Source organism: Camelus ferus, chromosome 28 (genome assembly GCF_009834535.1).
Source record: "Camelus ferus isolate YT-003-E chromosome 28, BCGSAC_Cfer_1.0, whole genome shotgun sequence".
NCBI lineage: Eukaryota > Metazoa > Chordata > Mammalia > Artiodactyla > Camelidae > Camelus > Camelus ferus.
The window spans coordinates 1,989,431-2,017,275 of record NC_045723.1 but is presented as its reverse complement, the minus strand read 5'-3'; the positions used below and the strand labels follow the sequence as shown (position 1 = coordinate 2,017,275).

General features: G+C 36.6%; 1 protein-coding gene across 2 annotated transcripts in view; it reads left to right on the top strand.

Annotated features, from left to right (window-relative positions):
* Positions 1–689: 689 nt before the first annotated feature.
* Positions 690–27,845, top strand: part of EIF5B (eukaryotic translation initiation factor 5B) — a 65,806-nt gene continuing 38,650 nt past the window's right edge. For both annotated transcript variants that reach the window (XM_032469742.1, XM_032469741.1), the window contains exons 1-6: positions 690–905; positions 24,038–24,163; positions 24,265–24,349; positions 24,988–25,663; positions 26,693–26,910; positions 27,302–27,452. In XM_032469742.1, coding sequence (XP_032325633.1) covers positions 871–905; positions 24,038–24,163; positions 24,265–24,349; positions 24,988–25,663; positions 26,693–26,910; positions 27,302–27,452 — 1,291 coding nt within the window. In that variant the 5' untranslated portion in view covers positions 690–870. The remainder of the gene's footprint in view (positions 906–24,037; positions 24,164–24,264; positions 24,350–24,987; positions 25,664–26,692; positions 26,911–27,301; positions 27,453–27,845) is intronic.

Genomic DNA, 27,845 nt, shown 5'->3' with positions numbered 1-27,845 from the left:
TTGTTTCCATTCTGTTTCTTGAACTTTCCCCTTCGAAGTGTAACTTATATAGCATGATTTGTTTCTACACAGTTAGCACTCATATCATCGTCCAGATCCGGATACAGAGCACTTACACAACACCAGCGGGTTCCCTCGTGACTTCCCTAACACAAAGTTTTAGAACTTGCTCTCGTTTTGAATGTAAAGACTGTGGGGAATGGATGGGAGTGTCCCTGTTTAGGGTTTTTGTTTGTTTTGTAACCGTACATACCGCATAATTCACGGACTTTACTGAGGGGTCCAGTTTTGTTCCGGATTTAGCTACCTCTGGGAACACCCAGACCGCTCACCGCTGGTTCACTGTGGTTCCTTACTGAACCTCATGTAGCTTAGAGTACAAAGGTATAGAGGGTGAAGGGTGGAAGAGAAGCCCAAAGTCGGCCTTTGAGACTGAGCTCCGACTCCCTACGTTCGCGTTTCCCCGCAGGGAGGGGGTTCACGGGGGAATTTTCAGCCTCTTTGTCCGTCCACCTCCGGGTTCTAGAACCTGGAAACCGCGCGGCGTCGGTGCGTGGCGGACGCTTGCGGGAAGGGGGCGCTCGGGCTCCTGCCGGGCGGGCGAGTCCACTGGAGACGCTCTAGCCGAGACGCAGCTCTCGATGCGCCGCGCCCTGCGTCCCCACGCCGAGGCGGCGGGGCGATGCGCTTGCGCACTCGAACTTCACACCATATGTGCCCTGTCCCAGTGCGCGGGTCTGTGGAGAGCCGGGTGCGAGAGGCGGTAGCGCGAGGGGACGGAGCCGAACGGAGACCGAAGTCGGCCGGCAGACAGTGGGTCTGTGAGAGACCGAATAGAGGAGCTGGGGCCGCGAGCGCCGCTGACACACCATGGGAAAGAAGCAGAAAAACAAGAGCGAAGACAGGTAAGCCAGTGGCGGAGTCCGTCCGGTGGCGGCCGGCGCGGCTCAGGGGGTCGCGCGGGTCCCGCGGGCGCGGAGTGGACCGGGTCCGAGGCCCGAGGCCGGCCTCACGGAGCACCGCCTGGGCCCGGAGTGGGCGGCGCGGGACCAGGACCCCAGTTCCGGGCGGGCGCGAAGGACCTCGGTGGCGGGCGAGTTCCCAGCCGAGACTCGGTCCGCTCGCTGCCCCTCGCCCGGCCCGGGAGAAGGGGCCCCGGCCTGAGGAGCGCGGCGGGCTTCGGGGTTGGCGGCCCCGCGGGGAAGGGCTGGGGCGGCTCCACGGGGCCAGGGCGGCTCGGCCAGCGTGGCCCGGGCTGGTGGGGGCTGTTTTTGCGGCGCTACTGTTGGCGGGGGTCGGGAGGAGTTCCTTTTATGTCTTTGTGTCTATGAATCTTGGAGAGAGAGGGAGTTGGGAGCTGGTGCTCCTACAGCCAGGTTTTCCCACTCTCTCAGCCGCTCAGGTACTCTGGAGTTACCGGGAGCAGTGTAGCAGCCAACTCCCTCGTAACTTCTTTTAATTTGGGTACAGTTTTCATTTACTTAAGAGCTGATTATCCGACTCCATGCTATTTCGCTTTCCTTCTTCCGGCCTGTCTTTTGGTCATTTCTTTGCTCTCTAGCACCTCCCCTAAGAAAGGAGGAGGAGATGAAACAAACCAACCAGGGTCGCTCTTCTCTAACCATTTAAAAGAGTTTTGGGGCGAGAGAGTCTCAGGATATATGTAAGTTACGTACCCCGAGATTGGAACATTTCTGGGTGTCATACTCGATTGAGTTCTTTCCCCCTTCTCATCGAAAGGGTTTATTTCCTGGGAGGGAACATCTGTTACTTATCACCTCTGTGTGCTACTCACCAAGCTTAGTTAAAGTGCTAGGCGGGGAGAAGATAAATTCGAAAGACAGAAACAACCACCTGCGATAGATAGCTCATCACTTTGACCCAAAACAGCTGTGCGGTCTTGAGGTTAAATAAGATCACTAGTTGTAAGTTGGAATCCTGAATTGTTTCCTCACCTGAGCCTCGCCTAGCTGATGAATGGAATTAAAAGGCGTCAAGGCGAGTCTTGTAGTTCAGTTACAGGTCTATTGGAGGAAGTTAATTGGTTTGAAGAGGAGAACTTACTGCTAAACCAGATAAAAAAGAATAAGCAGAATTCTGGGGTGATTTAGTGGGACAAAAAATCTCTCTGCTTTTGACAGGATATTTTGGTGGGTAGGATGCTTTTTTCCTTCAGCCTTCACAAGAAACAAAGTGAGCTCAATAAAGCTTCATGTACCAATTACCCAGCTTCAACCATTGTCAAATGACTGGTTCTGTTTCATCCACCTGCTGGATGTTTTAAAGCAACTCTCAAAATCCTTTCATGTGCAAATCCTTCGGGTATCTGAAAGGTATATAATTGAGGGGGAAAAAAAACAAGCACAGGAACAGCCATAGTGTCATCATTAAGCCTAAGGAATTCTAGCAGTATTTTCTTAAATATTATAAAATGTCCAGTTTTTTAATTTCACTGATTCTTATTTTAAAAGTTATTAGATTTTTACATTTGGTTTGTTTGGATCAGGATTACCGAAGTCTCTTCTTTAGATTAAAAAAAAAAAAAGTATGTTATTCTTTCACATACAGTTTTTACTTTCCAAGCTCTTTCACTATGGAAAAAAAGCTCTTCAGAGAGGAGATACTTAATCTTGTCTATGTATTTTTTAAGAGAAAAGTGTCTCTTGATTCGTAAAGATTTTCATGAATGATGTAAAGTTTAAATTGCAAACACTGAAACTTGTTAAATGACTGGTTTGGTAGTGAAGAAGGAATGCTATGGGTTTTTTTTCCCCCTCAGACTAGATCTTTAGTCTATTTTTTGGCTTATGTTTAAGGAAAAGTGGTGGCAATGTAATTGAAAAACATTTATTTTCTCATAAGCCAATGTCAAGTTTTTTTTTGTTTTTTGTTTTAAATGCTTCGTGGACTCTTGCTTGAGTGCCTTTCAAATTGTATCTAAGAAGTCCTAGGGTTTTGCAGGGGGCCCCCTTTGACCAGGACTGCTTGGCCTTTTTGCTTTGGTGTTTCACATAAGATATTTGGGGCAGGGCTGAGAGTGTCAGGAAGATCTACTACGTTGAGAATTTTTTTGCTTTGACCTTTTGTATGTTAAAATAGTACTTTCTTAAAGGATATTTTAAATATTTGTAATAGGAACAAAATCAGACTGGAAAGAAAGTTAAAAAGGAGAAAATACTATTTCAGTATTAATATTCTTGTTTGTGTAAAACGAGATTATTTGTTTGGTTTAACTCTCTTGTATAAAGACCTCTGCTTTAAAAGCTTTTACATCCGTCCCAACTGCCCTTCCCTTCCAAGCTATCCTAAGTCGCATGTTTTTCTGCTCAGGAAGAACCGGCTGAGAAATGAGCAGCTGCTTATTAGCTCTCAAGGTAAGGCCTTGAGCCACTTTTCAGTTCTTGGAAAGAACATAACATACTTGACTGCTTTAGTCCTTATATCATTATTTTAAATTCTTAGCCACTCAGTGTTCATTTAAGTTTTTTTAAATCTGAGTGTCTAATTTTATTCCGATCTTACACGTTTTGTTATACCAGTGACTGATCTTTGTTTAAACATTGAGTTCTAGAATTTTGTTTCAGCTTGTGTAATTCTGATTATGAGATTTTGATAGGCGTTCAGCAAGTTTTCCTACCTTTTTCAGTTGACTGGGATGAGATTCAATATTCACAGATTATACAAACCAAACATAAGGCCTATATTTTCAGTTCTTCCTGTAACTTGCCCAGTCATCAGTTTACACAATGGGACCTTATGGGATCTCGCATTCTCTAGCGATGTCCTTCTGTTTCCGTTTACACAGCATGATGGCTGTTCTCTTACTGATTTGTACAGAGAAAAAAGTATCTGGATTATTTAGTTTTTCACAGTTACCCTCCAGTTGTTCATTCTGGTCTTTTTGTCTTTTTTTGCTCCCCCAAGTGTGGTAGTGATGTTTAATAAGAAATAATGTGATGTTACCTTAATAGGAATAATACATTTCCACCCCCTTACAAAGGCTATAGAGGGAAGGAAGATACTTGTTTCACTGATCCCACAGTCAGATACGGAGGTGAGGATGAATTCAGGAACTAGAAGTTCTTTCAGGATTTAGTAGCGTTTTTGATGTATCTTCAGTATCAGTTTACTTTTTCGGTGCTGTGATACTCTGCACTAGTGGTGAGCCACTATAGTGACTCCACTGTTGTTTGCACTTAATTACAGACAATGCTCCTGTCATTACTGGCAAACTCCCTCTTTTTGGGGGGAGTTCTGGCTATCTCTGAGACAGCTGTATAAGTTTTAGATTTTTTTCCCTAGTGTCAGATATTTGTCCTGGTCAGTCAGGTATGATGAGGGTAGCAGGGTCCCTCCTCTCTGATATAAAACATGGTGATCTGCTTAAGGAACCTGTCCAGAAGGAGCTGTGAGTATAGCAGGTACTCCAAAGCTTCCCAGAGAGGAAGTAGTCCAAGTGGTAAATAGTTCAACAAAGAAAATTATTTCTCATTTTCATATATTTGAATTAATAGTAAACCTTTATCTGCGTACATTATATCAAAAAAGAAAAAAGATGTGTAATCTGAGTGTTCTCTTGGCTTCGCCTGTTCCTACACTGATACTTTGGGAAACTGATACCTGGAAGGAGGGGAAGAAGTCCTAGTTTGCCGTAAATGAGTAAGAAAGCAGATGATAAACTGTTGTTATTAGCTTATAGTAATCTCTTAAGCCTTCTATGCTGGTGAGCACTGGGGAGCGTATGCAGCTACTTTTGATGTTACTTGCCCACTAGTTGTGCTTTACTTATCCTTCAAAGTTTATTCCAGTCTTAGAATTGGTAGATATGTTGGACAAAGTGTTATTTATTTAACTGAGGAACTGAGTGGTTAGGTTAGAACAGCAGTTCTCAATCTTTTTGGTCCTAGGGCCCCTTTGCACTCTTAAATTACTGAGGAACCCAAAAGGGTTTTGTTTGGGTTAAATCAGTTGATACTTAACCATATTACAAATTAAAACTGAAAAATTGTTAAAATATTTATTAGCTTAAAAATAGAAATAATAAACACATTATATGTTAATCTAAATAACATTGTTAAATAATCAGTTTCCAAAAAATGAGAAGAGTTATGTTAATCATTTTTGCAAACCTCTTTACTGTCTGGTTTAGCTGAATATAGTTTGATTCTCATCTGCTTGTGCATTCGTGATCTGTAGCAGTATCACGTATCATGTGGCCTCTGGAAAACGTCGCTATGCAGTTGTGAGAAAATGAGAATGAAAAGACTAATAGCCTCGTAGTACTATTTTGAATATAATTTTGACCCTTGAATTAGTTTAGACCCCCTGAATAGGTTTTGGGGGCCTACTTTGAGAACTGTTGTTGCAGGGATTCCTAAACTAGATTTAGGCATTTGTGGGGCATTTTCCTAGCTGTTTGACTTTCATTTATGTTTGCCCAACAGGTCGTTAGAATACATGAGAATCACTCAAGGACAGCTTAAGACATACGTGGGCATTAATGCTCTTGATAGTTTATCCACTTAAGATTTTCTTTATTTTTTTATGTAATAGGTGTATTTATCAAGGCCTGTTAAGAATCTGTTGGGATTGATTTTAATTGGGAGTCCCATTACGTTTTTAGATTATTTGGGACACATATCTTTATGCTAGTGAATCATTCCATTCAGGAAGTGTATGGTCTGCTTAAGTGTTTGAGTGCCAGATATCCTTGTAGGTGCTGAAATACAGTGATGAACTAAAATTAGTAACATGACATGCTGCTCTATTTGGTTAATTGTATATCAGTAAAATTTTATGATTCATTTGAGTATTTAAAATATTTCTTGCTTGTTTTATTGCCAGGGGTCATATGGTTTTTGGATGTTGTCTGTAGTATGTGTCTCTTTCTGTGTATGTATTTGGTAAATAGGAAAACTTTTTTCAAGATGGCTATCTTGTGTCTGACCAGCTTACTGAGCTCTCTATTATTAGAAGTAACTGTAAAGGATGAGACCTGAATTGTGATTAGGTTATTAGTTTGTGATAATATGCTATAGTAAAGAGACAGAGAGCTGGGAGAAGAAGACATTACAGCAGCATTCAGATGTTAGTGACAGAAATGACTCCTTTTCTCCTCCCTTTCTAACTTGTGCCTTATGACAAATATGTACTGTTAAGAAATTTTAGTACAAAATATACAATAACTTTGAACCCTTATTGAAATCACAGTACACTGCTTGCTCTAGCAGTAATCATAGTATTTACACAATTTTAATAATAACAAGAAGCAGTTAACTCTGCTGTAACTAGTTTGAGAATCTGGAGGAAGGAAAAGGTATAAAGATATATGAACTACTATGTAACATGTAGAAGAGGAAACAAGCATAATAATGTACTCTCAGCTATTGAAGCCAAACCTGACTTAAGAACGTGTTTTTTGTTTTTACTGTGCTGTACTAGCTGATTTATGACATCCTGATATTCCAAAATGTAGACTTTCTGAAGAAAAATTAATATCTACATAGGATCTTTACTGGTGAAGCAACTGTTAAAGATTAAGAATTTAATAGAGGAGGGAAAATAGAAGAATGACAGCCATTGTGCACAGGTCAATCAGTGCCAACATTTCTTTAAATAATTTCTTTTTCCCTTACCCTTAGTTGAACAGCTGCCTATCTCATAGCCTATCTGTTTAAAATGAGAGCAGTGATGATTTAATGTTTCATTGCTTCCCATTTCAGACATGGTATATAAAATTTCAAATTTTTTTTAGAGAAGCTCCTACTTTCCGTGCAAGTAGCAGTGAGTGATTTTTTTTAGAATCATTGGTTTTCAAACCTTCCTTTGGTGATAGAAAGATACTTTCTATTGAGATATAAAGTATTTGTTTGGTTTTCCTGTCTTTGAAAACTTCTTTGATACCATAAACTTTGTATGAACAGTCTCTGAAAAGTACGTTGAGTACTGTTGTAACTCAGTTATATTTGGTCATTAGATTTCAGGTACTGAGCGCTGGTGAAACTAATAAAGGTGACTGGGGATACTGTAGTAGTTGGAATGAGATCTTCTAAGTCTAGAATCACGTGTCCTAAGAGTCCATTGTGTGAATATGCCTCATTTTATTGACCTGTCCGTCAGTTAGTGGAGATCAGGTTGTTCCACTTCCTGGCTGTTATGAATAGTACTGATATAAAAATCCCTGTACACGTTTTGGTGTGGACATAGATTTTTCAGTTCTTTAGGGTATATACCTAGGAGTGAAATTGCTGGGTCATGGGTTAACTATTTCACTTTTCCAGGAACTGCCAAGTAGCTTAACTCTTTTCCCAGAAACTGCCAAAGCTGCGTGTCCATTTTATATTCCAACCAACAGTGTATCAGAGTTCAAGTTTCTCTACATCCTTATCAACACTTGTTATCATCTGACTTCTTGATTATAGCCATTCTAGTGGGTATGAAGTGGTATTTTATTGTGACTTTTGGTTTGCATTCCATGATGGCTTAAGATGTTGATTATCTTTTCATGTGCTTATTGGACATTTATATATCTTGTTTGGAGAACTGTCTATTCAGATCCTTTGCTGATTTTAAAATTCAGTTATTTTTATTATTAAAGAATAAGTTCTTTATATACACTAGGTATAATTCCTTTACCAGATATGATTTGAAAATGTTTTCTCTCATTTTGTCGGTTATCGTTATTCTCTCCCACAGCAGGTTGTTTCACTTTCTTGATGGTGTCCTTTGTAGGACAAATGTAATTTTGATAAATTCTGATGTATTTATTTTTTTCCTTGGTTGCTTGTGCTTTTGGTGTTAGAGCTAAGAAATCATAACCAAGTCTAAGGTCATAAAGATTTACCGTGCTTTCTTCTAGTAGCTTTAGCTCTTACAATTAGATTTTTGAGCCATTTGTGGTTAGTTTTTTTTATATTGCCTGAGGTGGGGGTCCAGTTTCATTCTGTACACATGAATATTCATTTGTCCCCAAACCATTTTTAAAAAGACTATTCTTTCTCTAATTCCTTGTTGAAATCAACTGACCATGTGTGTAGTGGTTTACTTCTGGACTCAGTTCTGCTTCACTGTCTATCCTTATGGCGGATTACTGTAGCTTTGGTAGTAAGTTTTGAAATTGGAAAGTATAAATTCTCTCTAACTGTTCTTTTTTGAGATTGTCTTAGCTATTCTGGATCCCTTGCCTTTCCAGACAGATTTTACTATTAGATTCTCCATTACTGCAAAAAAAAAAAAAAAAAAAAAAGGCAGCTGGGATTTTGATTGGGATTGTTTTTCTTCTGTAGATCAATTTTAGGAGTATTGCCAGTGTTATGCTTTCTGATCCATGAACCTGGGATATCTCTCCACTTATTTAGGTCTTCAGTTTCTTTTGATAATTTTTTTTATAGTTTTCAGAATACATTTGCAAAACTCTTTTTAAAAAATATTCCTAGGCATTTAATTCTTTTTTACACTGTCATAAGTGAAATTATTTTTTAAATTTAATTTCCAGGTTGTTTATTGCTAGTGCAGAGTTTAAATACAGTTAATTTTATATACTGATCTTCTGTCCTGCAAACTTTTTTTTCTTCCTTGGATATTTAATAGAGCTCTAAACCCAGAGTTTGAGCTTTTAGTGAGGAACTCCTTTACTTTGTTTTTAAATAAGCTATTTTTAGAACAGTTTTACACGTAAATAATTGCAGATATTACAGAGTCGTCACATATGTCTTGTACCCAATTTCCCCTATTATTACTATCTTACATTAGTATGGTACTTTTGTTGCAAGTAATGAACCAATATTGATATATTTTTATCAATTAAAGTCCATTCTTTTTATTGAAATATAGTTGACTTAGAATGTTGTGCTAGTTTCTGGTGTACAGCATATTGATTCAGTTATACATGTACATATACTCTTTCATATTCTTTATCATTATAGGTTATTGAAAGATATCGGATATAGTTCCCCGTGCTAAATAGTAGGACTTTGTTGTGTATCAGTTTTATATATAGTAGTTAGTATCTGCAAATCCCAAACTCCTATTCTGTCCTGCAATCTTAACTGAAGTCATTTTTTGGCTTGAATGATTTTTTGTTGTGTGTATGTGGATTCCTTAGGATTTTCTGTGTATGTGGTTGTCATCTGCAAGTTCAGATAACTTTTCTCGTCCTTTGCCAATCTAAATGCATTTTATTTTTTTTGTCTTGCCTTTCGCTCTGGCTAGATCTTGCAGTACAGTGTTGAATAGAAGTGGGGACAGTAGACATCTTTTTTTTTTTGTTTCTGATCTTAGGGAGGGAAAAGTTTTCAGATTTTCCCATTAAGTGTATCATGTTAGCTGTGTTTTTGTAGATGCCCTTTTTCAGGTTGAGGAGTTTCCTTCCCTCTATTCCTAGTTTGTTGAGTGGTGGTTTGGTTTTGTTTTGTTTTTTTAAACCATTAATGGGTGTCAGATTTTAGTAAATGCTATTTCTTCATCTGTTGAGATGAGTGTGTGTGTGTGGTTTTTTTTTTTTTAATGGTTTAGGTGATTTTATTTTGGGGAGAGTGTAATTAAGATTATTTATTTATTTATTTATTTTAATTAATTAATTAATTAATTAATTTATTTATATATAGAGGAGGTACTGGGGATTGAACCCAGGACCTCATGCATGCTAAGGATGTGCTCTACCACTTGAGCTGTAACCTCCCCTGGTTATGTGTTTTTTTGTCTCTTATCCTATTTATATACAGTGGATTACGTTGGTCAGTTTTCATGTGTTGAACCAATTTTGCAATCCTGGGGTAGATCCTACTTGGTCATGGTGTTCAGTCTTTGTTATATGTTCTTGTTAGATTTGGTTTGCTAGGGTTTTGTTGAGGATTCCTTTTTTTTTTTTCTGGTAAATACTGTTAGCCTTTCCATGCATTTGGGATCTATTGATAAACAGCATAAAATTGAATTCTTATAAATACAACTTGATAATATCTTTAAGAGTTTAAAGTTACTTACATTGCTTGTGATTAATGATATCTTTGATCTTATTTCACCCATCCTGTTTTTTATTTTTGCCAATTTGGCAGTGCTTTGTTTTTATTTTTTCCATCACTTGGGTTAGAATTTATACATCTATATAGAATTCATACATCTACATTTATATTTTTCTTTTTTAAAGTGGTTTGACTTAAAATTTTATCTTGGTTATACAAAGTCAATATTTAATGCTCTGTGAAACATTACAAGGTCAGTAGTGCTATTGTTTAGTATTTTTATTTTATAATCCCTGACTTCAGGTCAGTGACTTTAGAGTTGGATGTTAATTAAGGCATTACTTGTCAAGAGTGACCCCGGGGTCGGGGGGGGGGGTAGGTATGTACTTAGTGAATTACCCATAGTTCTCTTAAGAATTTAATTTCCTCTAACATCAAAATGACTATGAAAAGTGATTTTTCTCTTTCAGATAGGTTAATAGCCAACAAATGCCTTAAAAAATGAAATGTTGGGATTGAGTTTTTAAATTTTAACTTTTTATTATAAAAATTTCAAGCACAGAGATAAGTTCAGGAAATAGTATAATAAACCCCCCATATACTCATCACCTAGATTTAATCATCACAGGTATTTTGTCCTTATCTTTGCCTTATGTATTATTTTATAGACATCTTGACATTTTCTCTGTTTCCTTATATAACCACAGTACCCTTATCCCACCTATGCAATTAACACAAACTCTTAATATTTAATATCTAGTTGATAGTCCAGATCCACAATGGCTTTTCGTAGTTGATTTGTTCAAACCAGGTTGCAGACAAGTTTCAGACTGCATTTCATTGTGGTGTAGATCATGATTTTTAAAAGTCACACTTTCATTATAGGTATCTGGCTAAAAATCTTCTCTCACTCTGAGATTTTTAAGACTGGTTATCTCAGCCTAGTGGTAATTAGACTGAAGGGAAATTATTAGACTTATAAGAAGCAGTTGCATTCTTTTCTGTTGTTTGGCTTAAGGACAAAATCCTTTGGCAGGCCAACAAACTTAGCACTCCTGAATGATGAATGAAGTGTTAAATTCTAGTAGTTTACTCCTATTCAGGTTGATATGAAATATGTAACCAATTTTATGAAATTTTTTGAGGCTAAATTCACATAACATAAAATTAATCATTTTAAATGTACAGTTCCGTGACGTTTAGTACATTGATAGTGTTGTGCAATCTCCTCTTTGTAATTCCAGATCATTTTCATCACCCCAAAGGAGATCCTTCATATATAGATATTTCATATAAACCGAATCACACCAAGTATGATTTTTTGTGTGTGGGTTCTTTCATTTAGCATGTTTCTGAGGTTCATCCATGTATAGAATGTATCAGTAATTTATTTTCTTTTTATGGCTGAATAATATTCCATTGCATATGTGTACCACATAATGTGGAACCATTCATAGATGGACATTTCGATTGTTTCCACCTTTTGACTATTGTGAAAAGTGCTGCTGTGAACATTTGTGTACAGATTTTTGTTTTGAGTCCTGTTTTCAGTTCTTTTAAACGTGTACATAGTAGTGGAATTGGTGGGACATAAGGTAATTCTGTTTTAACTTTTTGAGGAACCACCAAATTTTTCTATACTGGTTGCACCATTTTACCTTCCCACCAGAATGTACAAGAATTCCAGTTTCTTCATATCTTTGCCAACACCTTTGTTCCTTTTTTCTTCTTCTCTCTTTTAATAGCCATCCCAGAGTTTGTGAAGTGGTGTCTCATTGTAGCTTACATTGGCATTTTCCTGGTTACTAATGATGTTGAACATCTTTTTATGTGCTTACTGGCCATTTGTATATCTTCTTTGGACAAGTTTCTGTGCAAGCCTTTTACTAATTTTTAATTTGGCATGTTTCTCTTCGTTGAGCTGTAAGAGTTCTTTATATATTCTGGATACTTGATCCTTATCAGGTATATGATTTATAAATAATTTCTCCCATTATGGGGGTTGTCTTTTCACTGTCCTGATGGTGTCTTTTTTATAAAAATTTTTAATTTTGATGAAATCCATCTTATCTTTTTTGTTTTTAATGTTGCTTGTACTTTTGGCATTGTATCTAAAAATCTATTGCTAAGTCATACTAGGTCATGAAGATTCACCTATGTATTTTCTTAAGAGTTTTATTGTTTCAGCTCTTACCTTTAGGTCTTAACCCATTTTGAGTTATTTCTTGTTCATAGTGTGAAATATGGGTCCAGCTTCGTTCTGTTATGCTTGGAAACCTAGTGCCTGCACCGTTTGTTGAAGAGACTTCTTTCATTATTTTTTGGTTTTGGCACCGCTGTCAAATCAGTTGACCATGGATGAATGGATTTATTTCTGGACTTTTAGTCCACTAGTGTTTATGTTTACCCTTATACAAGTACCGCATTGTTTTGGTTCCTGGAGTGTAAATTTTCTTAAGTGAAAAATTTTAAACCTACAAGAGTAGAGTAGTTTAATGAACACACCTGTCCATCACCCAGCTTTAAATATTGTTAATTCACAGATGACCTTGTTTCATCTGTTCCCTATCCACTCTCTTCTTCCTTCTCCCCATTATATTGAAACAACCCCAGACATTTGTAAATATGTCAGAAGGTTATATAATTAATTAAAAAAAAGATTTACATCTTAAATGTAAATTGTAAAGAGTGGTACATTTCCATTCATTTGAAAAATTCACATTCAGAGAATCCTTGTCTGTGTTAGATAATTGAAATGCCATTGTACTTTTCTTTCAGTGGGGTTTTTAAACTGGTGTTTAAATGTATTGTTTCAAAAATTCAATTTGGAAGTTTTAACTTTGATCGGAATACAGTGATTGTTATAGTGGTAGACGTGGTTTTTTATTAAGCTGCAGTGATGAAACTGGTGAGCCTTGCCTGTTGTATAAAAATAGTGGTTATCATTTCAGAGTAGGGTTTTTTCTTTATTTAATAGTGTCTATTAGGAATGTGTTGACTTTCTGCTGGTTGCTCCTTGTAGAAGGTAGGGAAGTAAATTGAGCGTACACAAAGGAGTTTTCTGTTCTGGAAGGAGCTTACATTTTAATACAATAAGAAAGCATATGCACAGGTAATACAGTAAGGAGAGGCAGGGAGAATGTGAAGTTTAGGTTAAGTATGGGAGTGCCATCCTCAAGATTTCAAATTTGCCTCCTAAAGTTACTGTATTTGCCTTTCAGATCCCTTTCTAGTTAAATCTACCATCAGGAGAATAAGCCAGATGGGAAGGAACAGGAGCGTGCTGCATATTTCTGCCTTGAGTAACAAGGGCTGATGATAAGAGTACCCTAGATCCTCCATTGCTTCTCTGTTACCTAGTAACTCTGCACAGAGGTGCGGCCAGACCATTCTAATGACGGTGGTGTTCAGCAAGTGAGAAGTACCCTCTCCTGAGAGTACTTACCGGCATCAAAATTTTATTAATATATATTTGGTTATGCCAGGCACTATAAAAGGAAATTAGGTGGGAATAATCTTCTAAGAGCGATTAAAGACCAGAGTTACTTCTATGGAATACAGAGATTACAAGTTCACGTTCAGTGAGTGCTGGAAGTGCTCAATTTAATCAATTATTTTAGATGTCTTAGGCAACTACCAAACCCTTTACTCATATCAAATAGTAACAAATACAATTTTTTAAAATTTTAATTTGCAGCATTGATGTAATGAATGATATTACATTGTTTTATCTGAGAGATAACGTGACATTGTGGACATTGGATACCCAAGGAGAAGAAGCTGAAAGGGGAAAAATAACTGGCCTTCCAACTTTTGTCTGCCTCATTCTAAAATTTACACAGTAGATGATTTGTCATTCATGCTGTCCCACAAATAGTTCTTTGTTTATGATTTATGACAGGTTTATGTTATTTCTATTTGAATTTCTATGTTTTCCAAGTGGTTTTTATGTTTAAAATTTGGGGAGTAGAGCTGATTAACGTTTAGAGAGTTACATGTTTTCATCTTGAGGTGGCCAGTATGGGAATATGGAATTTTTATACAAGTTATAAATGTTTGGCATAGTACACAGACTTCACAAGGGCCAGTGTTAAAACCGCTTCCATGTCTAAGCAAAGAAAGCTGCCTAGGTATTGGTTTGTCCTGGTGGGGAATAAATAAAAGGGATAATAGGTTCCAGTCACAGGTGTAGTTTGGGTACTTTGAGGCTTGGAGCTCTTAAGGCTGTAGTAGAAATGGACATCCCTTGGATATTATGTGTTGAACCATGTGTTATCATTGGAATACTTAGTCTCAGTGTGCACACTGTTGACTATAGCTACAGAAGTGTTTGTTTAGTTGTGACCGGTTTACTCTGGATAAGGGCAGAAGTGGTTCACGTTCCATTATTTGTAAAGTTACCTGCTGTTTGCTTTCATTATTTTTGCTACACTCATTTTATTTGTATTTAAGTATTTTACGCAACCTAAGAACAAATGTAGAAGTAAAGATGCAGTAAAAATGAATTGCTTAATGTCCCATTACTTCATATATATCAAGCGCAGCAGTAAAACAAACAAAAACCCTGATGTATTTAACTTTTTTTAGGTTTTTGCTTCTGTGATTTTGTTTTGATACTTGCCTAACATGCATGTGCTGAAAAAAATAGTTAACAGGGAAATAACTTGAGATGATAGTTTTGTTTAATGTCTTATGAAATTTTCATGAATAATCCAAGAATGATTGTTAAGAACACGTGTATTAAGTTCATTTAAGTGGAATAAAAGTTTTATGAATTGGAGAAAGAAAAAATAAAACTTTGGAATCAAAATTGGACCCAGGTCTTCCAGCACCTGAAAAATGATTGTTAAATTCTAATGTCTGGGCAGCAGAGAGGTGTCTGAGCCAGCAAAGCAAAGGCTTTTCTTGGACTTATTCTTCTTGTAGCAGGATCTAAATGATCATTTTATTGTGAACGTTGCTTCTTATAAATGGATTTCTTTTGAGTTCAGCATGCCTTTACCAGTAAGGGCTCACGTTTTCTAATTTTTTGAATTTGAACTAATGATTTTGAGCTTTCTATTATAGCACCTTTTGGCAAAAATGTTTAATTTACATACTAAGTCTGCTTATCTTTTTCATCAATGTGAAACGACTTAGTAAAGGTTTGTAAACAAAAGGTTGGATTGATATTCTATGACAGAACACTGATAAGGTAGCCAACCATATGGTTCATGCAGTGTTCATCTTGAATCTTTATTATCAAATTAAATTGAATAGATAAAAGTTATTGGGGGAGAATTTTCAGGTTTCTGAAATTACAAACCTGTGTTTCCCCCTCCCAACCCACCCCACCCTGCCTCCATTGATGGTACTCATTCCATTTTGAAAAAACTGCCCTAAATTGGTTTTATAGTTAGACACACTGGAGTCCATAGTAAAATGTGAACTTAGATTATGTATATTTGGGAATCTATATGATAATACTTGTACTTACTTTTGTATTCTTGTCACTTTAACATACAAGTGACAAGAATACAAAAGTAAGTACAAGTAACATACATAGAAGGTAGAGAAGTAGGCTGAATTTTGTGGACCGTAGTAAGAATCATCCCGTTTGCATTGTACAATGTAAGTACCAGTGTGATTTCATATCTCTTTTAAAGTTGTCAAGACCCAATTCATAAAGAAATTGTAAGGTGGGAGGGATTTTTGTCTTTAAGGACATGAGTAGTTACCTTTGAATTTATTAATGAGTTATAGTTAAGATAGAACTCCTGGTGGAGGTGGTGTAGTGTAGCTCAGTGGTAGAGTGCGTGCGTAGCATGCACGAGGTCCTGGGTTCAATCCCCAGTGCCCCCATTAAAATAAGTAAACAAATAAATAAACCTAATTACCCCTCCCCCCCAAAAAGGAAAAAAGAACTCCATGGGGAGGGGAGTGAGAACTGTTGGGTTCCGTGGTTGTACAAGTGGTAAGAACTAGTGACAGGGGAGCAGTGACTGCTTTTGCATCCTCTGTTTTTCCTGGTTGTATATGTAACAGTTGATGATCTAGGAGTGCTGGGTAAGAAGAGATGGTTGGAGGAAATGAGATGCCAAAAGGCATCTAATGGAGAAGGCAGGACTAGATTTCCCTGTTTCTTTTATTGCTACTGGCCCTGCTAGGATGGAGTTAGGAGTAAAGAATGGACTTCCTCCTTAAGCTTTTCGTCTTTTTGCTCTTACTGCTCTTATTGACGAGCTTGTTTGGAGGAGGAGCAGAAACAAAGTGAAGTGTCAAGGGGTAGCCACAGGGTCAGCTATCACCATTCTTTCTCTCAGCATTCCCTCAGTACTTTGAGATTACATGTAATTTTTTTTGTCAAGTTGAGAGTGGGGAGAGAGGAAGAAACAGTGCGGTTTGGATTTTACCTCCTCCATCAATGTGCTTTCCATATCTGTAGGCCCTAGTATTGATTAGGAATGTTGTTATTGTATCATAACAAGTCATTCCAAACTTCGTGGCTTAAGACGGTAAAAATCATTCTCTCTCTCAGTTCTGAGGGTTGTCTAGGCTCAGGTGGGTCATGCTTGGGGGTCTCCATGTGGTTGCGGTTAAATGGTGGCTGCGATGAAGTTGTCTCAAAGGTTACCTCACTTGCACCTCACTCACTTCCGGTGGTTGTTGGTAGGTGTTGATTGGGACTTCAGGGGGAACACCTATCCTTGACCTCTCTGTTTGGCCTGGACATCCTCATTAGCTCGACAGTGAGTATCTCAGGAACCAGGAAGTGGTAGCTGCCTGGTTAAGGCCTGGGCTCAGAAACTGTAGCATCATTTGTGCCATTCTGTTGATCAGATAGTCCCACAGTCCTGAATTAAAGAGGAGGGGCATAGACCCCACCTCTCAGAGGGTCAGAGAAATTTTGTGCCAGGTCCTCAGAGGGTGAAATAAAGAGGGGTTGGTAGGAGAGAATCCTAGAAAGGTTGGAGATTTTGAATTGTGGAATAATTTGGGAAGGGGTTGGATTTCTTAACTTCTTAACTAACTTTAATTAGATACCTTTTTAGTCAAAAATACCTGTCATTAATGAAATTTGTCAGGTTTGGAATTGAGAGGAAATTTGCACATAAGGTTAAGTTTTCTTCTTTACAGTGAATTTTTTTTTCTTTTCTCTTACATTATGTGTTTTTAAAAGGCTTTGCTATATATTGGTCTTGAAATGAAATATCTTATTTTTACGTGATTTTTACTTATTTCAAAAAGCCAGACTCCAAAGTTGATTATATGCCTTGCACACAGTTAATAAAGAAATACCATGTTCGAAAAAGATTTCATTACAGTAACATTTTAGTTATGTTACATTGTGTTAATTAATACAAATTAAGATATTATAAAAATATTACTGATTTATTATTTCCATAACTTACAAAATTGGGTAAATGACTTATATTAGGTTTATATAATTTTAACCTTAGCTTTTATTTCAGTAAACTGATAAATGCATTCTCTAACTTCTCAACTGTTTTTATAGTATTCCTAGAAATTGAAGTTCTCTTTTTTTGAGGTGTAATTGACATAAAATAACATTTACAAATTTAAAATGTGCCATCAGGAAGCTTTGATAAATATATGCAGCTGTGCTTCCTTCATCACAATTATGATACAGAGTGGGGAGGGTGTAGCTCAGTGGTAGAGTGCCTGCTTAGCATGCACAAGGTCCTGGGTTCAATCCCCAGTACTTGCCTTCATTAAAAAATAAATAAACCTAATTACCTTCCCTCCAAAAGAATGATGCTGAGTATTTCTGTTAACCCAAAAAGTTCCCTTATGACCCTTTGTAGACAGTCCTCTCTGGCAAAAAAAATCACTGTAGTTTTTGCTTTTGTTGGGGGAAGTCACTGTAGTTTTCCCTTTTCTAGAAATTCATATAAATAGAATCATGGAGTATGTAACCTTTATTGCCTGGCTGGATTTCACTTAATGTAATACTTCTGCGATTCATCCATGTTGGTGTATGTAACATTAATTATTTCCTTTTATCGTTGAGTAGTATCCCATTTCATGGTTAGATGACAGTTTGTTTATAAGTTATCCGGTAGATGAATATTTAGGTTTTTTTCCAGCTTGTGATTATGAATAAAGCTGCTATGAACATTTGAGTACAAGTCTTTGTGTGGACATATGTTTTCATTTCTCTTAGGTAAATACCTGGGAGTGGGATTGCTGGGTCATATGGTAAGTGTGTATGTTTAACTTGAAGAAACTGCCAAACTGTCTCTTCCAAAGTGGCTGTGCCATTTTTGCATTCCCTTTTGGGATGTGTTCCAGTTGCTCCACATCCTCTCAGCACTTAGTATTATCAGTCCTTAATTTTAGTCATTCTGATGGCTGTGTAGTGGCATCTCATTGTGGTTTTATTTACATTTCCTTATTAGTTAGTGATATTGACCATCTTGTCATGTGTTTATTTGCCATTCTTGTATCTCATTTGGTTAAGTGTTTAAATCATTTGCCCATTTAAAAAATTGTGTTCTTCAATGTTGAATTTTAGGGACTTTAAAAATATAGACAAATCTTTCATCAGATATATGTATTGCAAAAATCTTTTTCTCAGTGTTTTTGCCTTCTCATTTAAACAGTGTTTTGTTATGTTAATTAAACTTTTAAGATAATTGTAGATTCATAGCAGTTGTAAGAGTTAATACAGTGAGATCCCTGTAGCTTTTTATCCAGTTTCCTCTAATGATGACACCTAGCAAAACTATACGATATCACAGCCTGGATATTGACACTGTTATAATTCACTGATCAGATTCAGATTTGCTCAGTTTCGCTTGTGTAGCAAACTCATGTGTGTTTGTGCTTAGTGCTATACAGTATTATCACATGTGTAGATTTGTATATTCGCTATCAGTCAAAATATGGAACATCTCTGCGGATTCCTCATGTCGTTCATTTGTAACATACCCATCTCCTTTCTGTGTACCTCCCCTTACTAATCCCTAGTAACCATGAACCTGTTCTACACTTCTAAAATTTTTTCTTTTCAAAAATGTATGTGAATGGAATCATGTATGTGTGTAACCTTTGGGAATTGGCTTTTTTACACTCAGTCTGATTTTCTTGAGATCCATTTAAGTTGTTGCATGTATTGATAGTTCATTTAATTTTATTGCTGAATAGTATTCCATGGAATGGGGATAAACCACAGTTTATTTAACCATTCACCCATTGAGGGACATGTGGGTTGTTTTCAGTTTTTGGCTATTATAAATGAAGCTGCTATAAATACTTGTCTACAAGTCTCTGCATGAGATAAATTTTCGTTAATCAGGGATAAATGTGCAAGAGTGCAATTGCTGGATCATATGGTAAGTACATTTTTAGTTTTACAAGGAATGCTAGACTTTTCCAGAGTGGCTATTCCAGTTTACATTTTCACCAGCAATGCATGTGATCCAGATCCTCTTTATTCTCAACCAACACTAGTAGTTGTTATCACTGTTTTTTTTTTGAGGAGGGGACATTCTGATTGGTGTGTAATGGTATCCCATTGTGATGTTAATTTGCATTTCCCAAATAGTAGAGGTGTGGAACAGCCATTGTTATCTGTAAGTGCTCTTTCATGAAATGTCTTTTCATGCCTTTTGTCCATTTTCTATTTGGATTGTTTGGATTTTTACTGTTGAGTTTTGAGGTTTCTTTATTGTATATGCGAGTTCTTTTTCAAATATGTGGTTTTAGATATTTTCTCCCACTTTGTAGCTTGATTTTTCATTCCCTTTACATGGTCTTTTGAACACTGAAAGTTTTAAATTTTCATTAAATTCAGTTTTTTTTATTGCACTTTTAATTTCAAGTCTTAACTCTTTGCTTAGTTCAAAGAACTAATAAATTCAACAACTAAAAAAATTTTAGACGTGTGGAACAGGTTTGTGGTTACTAGGGATTAGGGAGGGATGTGCACAGAAAGGAGACGGGTATGTTACAAATGAATGACAAGTACTGCAATAAAAAAGTTCAGTTACATTTTTTTATCTTAGTAAAGAGTATGTAGAAACTGAAATTAGAAATACCACTTCACATTACTTTAAAACTTGAATACTAGTTTTGTGAAAATCACAAAACACTGATGAAAGAAATCGGACAAGATCGAAATAAATGGAGAAACATACTGTGTTCATAGATTGGTAGACTGAATATAATAAAGATGTCAGTTTTCTTTAAATTTGTATACAGTTCATGCAATTGCTATTAAAATTACAGCAAGATTTTTTTTTTGTAGTTGTACACAAGGATTTTTTTTAATTTATTGGAAAAAATCAAAGGAGTTAAAAATAGATAAAACAATTCTGGTAATGAAGAGTAAAAGGAAAGGAATCATTCCACTTGATTTCAAGACTTTTTATGTAGCTACATTAATCATAACAGTGTATTAGTGTTGGAGGGAAAGAAACACAAATCAGTAGGACAGAGTAGAGAACTTAGAAATAGCTCTATCCAAGTGCAGCTGAGAGTTTTTTGAGAAACGTGCAAAAGCAGTTCCTGTAGGATGGATAGTCTGAATGTTGCTGGAGTAGTTGGGTACCCATAGGCCAGAAAGATCAAAACGGATCATAGAATTAAACACTGAAGTACACAACTTTTACAGTACAACATAGTTTAAAATTTTCAGCACCTAGGACTTGGTGAAAAGTTTTGTCATGACACCAAAAGCATAATCCGTAAAGAAAAAACTTGATAAATAGTACTTCATGAAGATTCAAAGTTTTTGCTCTGGTTAAAAAACCCTGTTAAGTGGATGTAAAAGACAAACTACAAACTGGAAAAAAACACACTCCAAAACATAAAAACTCAACTTTGAAAATCAGTCCAATTAGAAAAATGGGTAAAAGATAATATAGAGACATTTCACTGACTGTCTATGAATGGAAGATAATTTTGCTAGACTTTAAGGAAATGAAAACGAAGACTGATGAGATGTAACCACACATCTATTAGAACAGCTTTAAGGAAGAGTAAACATAATAATAAATACTGGCTGGGTTATGGAAAAAATGCATATCTCCATGCATTGTTGGTGTGAGTATTAAATGGTAAAGCCATTTTAGAAAGTAGTTTGGCTGTTTCTTAAGAAACTACGCATACAGTATTTTTAATAGCTTCATTTTTTAAGGCCATTAAGTTATAACATTTTTTCTATCTTGATGATGGAGGAATGTGGCCTATGAAAACACTGAATTGAATACAATAGAAAATTGCCTTTTATTTCTGGAAGCCTGCAGTAAATTTAGAATAAAGGATTAGGAGCTGTAACAAAATGTTAAGAGGAATATTGTAGCTTTGACAAAGGAAAAAGTAAGTGGTCTGCAGAAAAACAAACCTAGAGAAAAATACTTATACGATTTCCTAAAGGTTTTAAAACTTTCATTATCAGCATGACTGGATTTTAGATTTGACTCTTAGTTTACTGAAATCTTAAAGCTGTGGTGTGTAATGAGTAGCTATGGAAATAGGGCAGAAAATGTAGGTAGAGTTTGGTTAAAAGTTTCAAGTTAAATCACTGGTATTTATGTCACTTTCATGTCCTCTTGTAACATGGTTGACATTTTAGGACATTCTCGAGTTTGGGGCAGGAAGTTCAGTACACGTTGAAGGAAGGAACACTTTAGAAACGACTGTAGTTAAAACTGTTAAGTCTTGTGTATCATTAATATATTTTGCAGCTATGTTTGAATTTCACACATAATTTTCAGAAACTTGGTTCCTCTATTTCCTCTATTTTCTAGGAAGACAGTACAATTCTAGTGTCAGAGTTGGGCTTGAGTTCCTGATATGCTACTTTCTAACTCGATGGCCTTTTGTAAATTGTTTATCATCATCTTTAAACTTAACAGAGTTGTTATGAGGATTAAATGACATAAAATGTAGTATGTCTAATGGTCAGCACAATGTCTGATACATGATAAGCACTCAAAGACTTAATTTTTATTGCTCGCCAGAAAAGGCTTTCGTACTCAACAGCATGCAGATGTAGTCCTATGTTCTATTTTCTAGAGATGCTTGTTAATGAATACTGTGGAAATATAGCCAATCATAAGCTATTTTGATGAGATGAATACAGGTTAGGTGAGTGCTGACGAGTCTTTGGAGGTGAGGTGCCAAGCTTTCATCATTAACCACCTTCCCATCTCACCCTGTTTTCAGAAGCTGCTGTAGTGTGAAATACTGGCAGAGGTGCCTTTGGAGATGCTGCTGGTTGATCTGATGCTGGGCCAGATTTAGGTTTCTGTTACCTGATGACACCTGAGAATCATCCTTGATTCGTCCCTCCTCCTTTCTGCATGTGTCCCTTTGGTCACTTCAGTGTTGCTGATTGATCCCTTTAGTGTTTAATGCCTGTCGCTGCTGCAGGTCACGTGTTCTTCATTGGTCAACCCAGTTAACTGTAGCAGCTTCCTCACTTTTCCTGCTTCTAGCTAGTTGGGGTTCTGCCCTGCCATTTATACTGGAGGTAGCTTTCGAAAATGTCAGCAGGGTTAAAATCTTTGACTTAAGACTTGGAACTTCCTGGGTTCAGAATCCCACCTTTGCCTGTGTGATTTGGGGCAAATTCTCTGTTCCTCAATTTCTTCATTTATTAAAAAAAAGAAAAACTGTTCAAATTGGACCTAAAAAAGATGGCTAAAAATACCCTGCCTAGTTCCCACCCCCGGTTTCTGGTTCCCTAGATCTTGGATGGGCTCAAGAAATAAGTAACTTAGCAAAAGCTTCTCAGGTGGTTCAGACACCCTTTTAGGAGTCCTCCCGAGGTACCATGCACTTTATTGCCACTTTATTGCATTTAGGTTTTTGTACTCAATTTGTCTGATGTATATGCACCCTTTCTGCCTGGCTAACTCCTGTTTCTCCTTCAGTACCTGATTCTAGGCTGCTCCTCTGCTAGGAGGTGTCTGATTTTCTCATTCTGGATTTGGTGCTTTGGGAAGTCACCATCAGTGCAGTGGTTCAGTGTTCTATGATCCTCTTCAAATACACTGTCTAAAATATAGGACAAAAGGGAACACATTTCAATTCTGGTTAACTATAAAAACAGTAAATTCCTTTATTTCATGGCACTTAGCATTTTGCAGTTCCTGGTTTACTGGTTTGCTCTCTCTCTCTACTCAGCTCCTTGAGGATAAATCCTATGTCCTCAGTGTCTTGTTACATAATCTTAAAATTATATTTATCATATAATTAAAAGTTATTCTCTTTAGGAATTCTCTTTATTGGAGTGAAGCATCTTTATAACAAGGCATCCACTAGTGAAGGCCATGTTGTGTGAGGTTATTGTTTTCTTATTGTATCATTTATTTGAATTCATACACCTTTTCTACTTGTACATCTCAGACTGTCCTTCGTTTTCTGTCGGTTTTAACTGGAACTTAGTTTGGTTTACTCCAAGTAATGTTGGTAGTTGAGGACATTGTGGGATGGGATCTAAAAGATTGTGAGGAGGTTTGGTTCTAGATTTTGGGGTGTTTTTTTGTTTTACTCAGTGAATCATTCCTAATTCAGTGAGATTTGAAGGTGTGGTAGAGATTTGAAGATGTGGTAGTGATTTGCTGAAGCATTCAAACTTTGTGCACCTTTACACGAATGAGATAATAAACTAGTTGGAAGTTCCTTTTGGCTCTAAAATTTCTGCTATTCCAAGTAAAAAATGCATAGGTGTCCAAAGATTATATTGTTGGTAATCAAATATTAAGAATCTTTTTATCTTTTAAGATCGCTTCATTTTATAAATAACTCCATTCAGATACTCACACACAAAAAAACACCTTTGGTAGCAACAACAGTGAATTTCCTTTTCTTGATTACCTAGATTTTCTTCCTGTAGTGCTTCATTTTAACTCCTGATTTAAGTGTAATTCAGAAACTTATTGAAGCAGATACAGAGAGACTGATAAGTAAATATAACTCAAATGTAGTCCTGAAAGAACTTGCCAAATGATTTTTCTCAGTGGACTGCTCATGCATGAAAAATGCTAAAACGAAAGAGAATTATCTGTTAGTGAATGTGGTGGTTATTTTGCTCTTGAGTAACATTTAGGTCTTTCTTTTCGTTTAAGTGCCAAGGATGATATTGATCTTGATGCCTTGGCTGCAGAAATAGAAGGAGCTGGTGCTGCCAAGGAACAGGAACCTCAAAAGTCAAAGGGGAAAAAGAAAAAAGAGAAAAAGAGGCAAGATTTTGAGTAAGTATATTTTAAATATATTTGATTTTTATTAGCTTTGGTACTAGATTCACTTATTAAACTAATCCAGTACCTCATAATGTATTTTAATCCATTTCTAGTGAAGACGATATCCTGAAAGAACTGGAAGAATTGTCTTGGGAAGCTCAAGGCATCAGAGCTGACAGAGAAACCACTGCAGTAAAGGTGAAAGACAGATCGTTGTTGCCTGTTCATGTTTCTTCCTAGTGCCTGTGTTAGGGGCTGCATTTGGAAACTTGAGCAATGTATATATGTTGGTTAAAAGTTTCTACAGTATGTGATACCAGAGGGGGAAAACAATTTTTAGGAAAGAAATAATGTATTTTAAAACCTTTCACAGATATGAAGATGCTTTATTTGGGAATCTAGGGTATTTTGTGGTATGTTGTCTGTTGGTATGTTTGGAAATACATTTCCCGTTCCTACTACCTCCAATTTTCTATTTTCCTTTCCATCCTTTGAATTTGGATACACCTCGGTGTAATGAGAAAGTGATAGATATTTTCTTTCAGTTCTTCTCTTACACTTTTTATGCCATTTGAAAAAGGTAGTAAATGTGGCCTGAAGATAAGTGCTTGCTTCAGAGCACCTGGATTCTGTGAGATGTGCCTGAGGCCTATACTGGCTTCTGGTGCTTGGTTGAGTTTTGCATCCTTTGTTTGTTTGTTTGTTTGAAAAAAAGGACTTTATTTAAAAATTATTTTGAGAATTTTTTTCTGTGTGTGCTTAATGAAGTACATGACTTTGAAGAGTCTCAATTAGTTAAAAAATAAATAATATTTCTAACAATGGAAATTTTTCAGCCAACAGAAGATAATGAAGATGAATCCACCTCAAAACAAGATAAGAAAAAGAAAGGACAGAAAGGCAAAAAACAAAGTTTTGAAGATAATGATAGTGAAGAATTGGAAGATAAAGATTCAAAGTCAAAAAAGACTGCAAAACCCAAAGTGGAAATGTACTCTGGGAGTGATGATGATGATGATTTTAACAAACTCTCCAAAAAAGCTAAAGGGAAAGCTCTAAAATCAAAGAAGAAGTGGGACGGGTCAGAAGAGGATGAGGATAACAGTAAAAGAGTTAAAGAGCGCACCAGAGTGAATTCTTCTGGTGAAAGTGGTGAGGAGTCAGATGAATTTTTGCAGTCTAGGAAAGGACAGAAAAAAAATCAGAAAAACAAGCCAGCTCCTAATGTAGAGAGTGGGAATGAAGATGATGACTCCTCCTTCAAAATCAAGACAGTGGCTCAAAAGAAGGCAGAAAAGAAAGAGCGTGAGAGAAAAAAGCGGGATGAAGAAAAGGCAAAGCTGCGGAAGCTGAAAGAAAAAGAAGAGTTAGAATCTGGTAAAAAGGATCAGAGTAAACCCAAAGAATCTCAAAAGAAATCTGAAGAGGAAGCTGTAAAATCCAAAGTGATGAATGATTCTGGAGCACCTCCTGCCTCTGAAGAGAGAGGAGAGGCCCCCACAGCTGCCGAAGGTTGGTGATGGTACAGAGGAAAGGGCTAGAGGCTTGACTCCTAACTAGTCATAGTTTTGCTCATTATGCCCCAAGGTCATTTTGTTATTTGTCCTTGGTTATAAAGTTTCTTAGTCGTAATAAGCTTTTTAGCAGTTAGATCTAAGTACTCTTTTATTTGATTTTCATTGTTAAGCATTTATATATGTAGTATAAAATACCTCTCAAGTGATTTATACACAAACTAGGATTTTTGCAGAATTTCACTGAAAAAGTTTTTTGCTGCTGATAATGACGAAGTTGCCTAGTGAAAAATTAATTCTTCCTGTTGATACCTCAGTGTGAGATAATATCTGAATTCTTTCCCATTTTTAAAAACCTAATTTAGTCTATGAAATGAAAGAGTGACATGCTAAAATTAGTTCATGTCTTTTAAGCAGTAGCCAGCATTGTTTTTGTACCAGAACCAGTGAACAAAAAGAAGCTTTCTAGTTAAATTTCCCCCTCTTATTCAGAGTGAAAAGAAGGATCAAATGATTCACACAGTTATTCTTCAGACTAGAAAACTTTTAATGGGAAAATTGACATACCATATTTAACCACTCAAATTTTCATTATCTGGACATCTTTGAAGAGAGATACCTTGAAAGTAGCTTCATAATCTTTAGCATTATGCTAAAGAGTGCTTGGAATTTTTGTGCTTTATCCTCCTAATATCCCCTTAAGGTCAGCATCAGAAGCAAAACTAGCTATAGAATTTAGGAATTCAGACGCCATGAATCAGGAAGGTGCATTAGGTACAGTGTATCTTCTTGCTGACAGGATCCTCCTGTCTTCTTGCACTCCTCAGGACAGCTCAGAGTAACACCAGCACTGTAGGCTTCTAAGGAGGCCAGCTGAGTTGTGCTGAGCTGTTCTGGCTACTCAAGTGCTCAGGTTGCCTTGATGGCTAAAGACCCTGTCTTGGTCCCTGAATTCTGGGGTTTGCTCACTATTACCTTAGGAAATAACTTTTCAAAACAACTCTTTGCCTCTGTTCTTTTTTGGTAGATGACAATGAAGGAGACAAAAAGAAAAAAGATAAGAAGAAAAAGAAAGGAGAGAAGGAGGAAAAAGAGAAAGAGAAGAAAAAAGGACCTAGCAAAGCCACAGTTAAAGCTATGCAGGAAGCTCTGGCTAAGCTTAAAGAAGAAGAAGAAAGACAGAAGAGAGAAGAGGAAGAACGGATAAAACGACTTGAAGAATTAGAAGCCAAGCGTAAAGAAGAGGTATGTTTCCATGAAGCTGCTGACATTGACATTGTGTTTTATGTAAAACCTCTTCTCATAGAATATCTCTAGCCTTCCAATTCTAAAAATGTCATAGTCGCATGGTAATTCAGTTACATTATTGTTTTGATATAAATAATAAGATGAAGACATACAGAAACTCCTACCTTCATTTCCTCAGGTATAGACAGAAGTTGCTTATGTGTTATTGCCAACACATAGTCTACTCTCATGTAGTATTAATTAATATTCATATGTATGTACTTCCATTTGGAATCTCCTAACAATTCTTTGCATGTATCTCAAGAGCTTTGTTAGAATTTTGTGTTGTTTACATTTAAATTTTCTATTTCATTAATACAAGTTTTGTCTGATATGTGTTCTTCTATAGGAAAGACTGGAACAAGAGAAAAGAGAAAGGAAAAAGCAGAAAGAAAAGGAAAGGAAAGAACGCTTGAAAAAAGAAGGGAAACTTTTAACTAAATCCCAGAAAGAAGCCAGAGCCAGAGCTGAAGCTACCCTTAAACTTCTACAAGCTCAGGGTAGGTGGTATTCTTAGTTAACTGAACGGTCTAGAACCTTCTCTTGTGCGCTTACATCTCTGTAATGGTCAAAAGGAGAATTGAATCAGAAGAATTACTATGAAAATGCTGTAAAAAAGTCTAGTAATGTAAGGAATAGATGAGATAATTTCATTATTTATACTGTGATAAAAATGTGTGTGTAAATGATAGTATGTCTGTAAATGAGTTTTTTTGGGCTTCCCAAATTAAACACAAATACAGAATAGTAAAATGAGTCCTCAGGTAGCCATCACTCAGTTTCAACAGTTTCAACAGGCATTTATCCTTGTTTTGTCCCCTTCCACTTACTTTTTTTCCTTTAAGTATTTTAGAGTGAATTCCAGATACCATATTACTTTACTCATGTTTTAC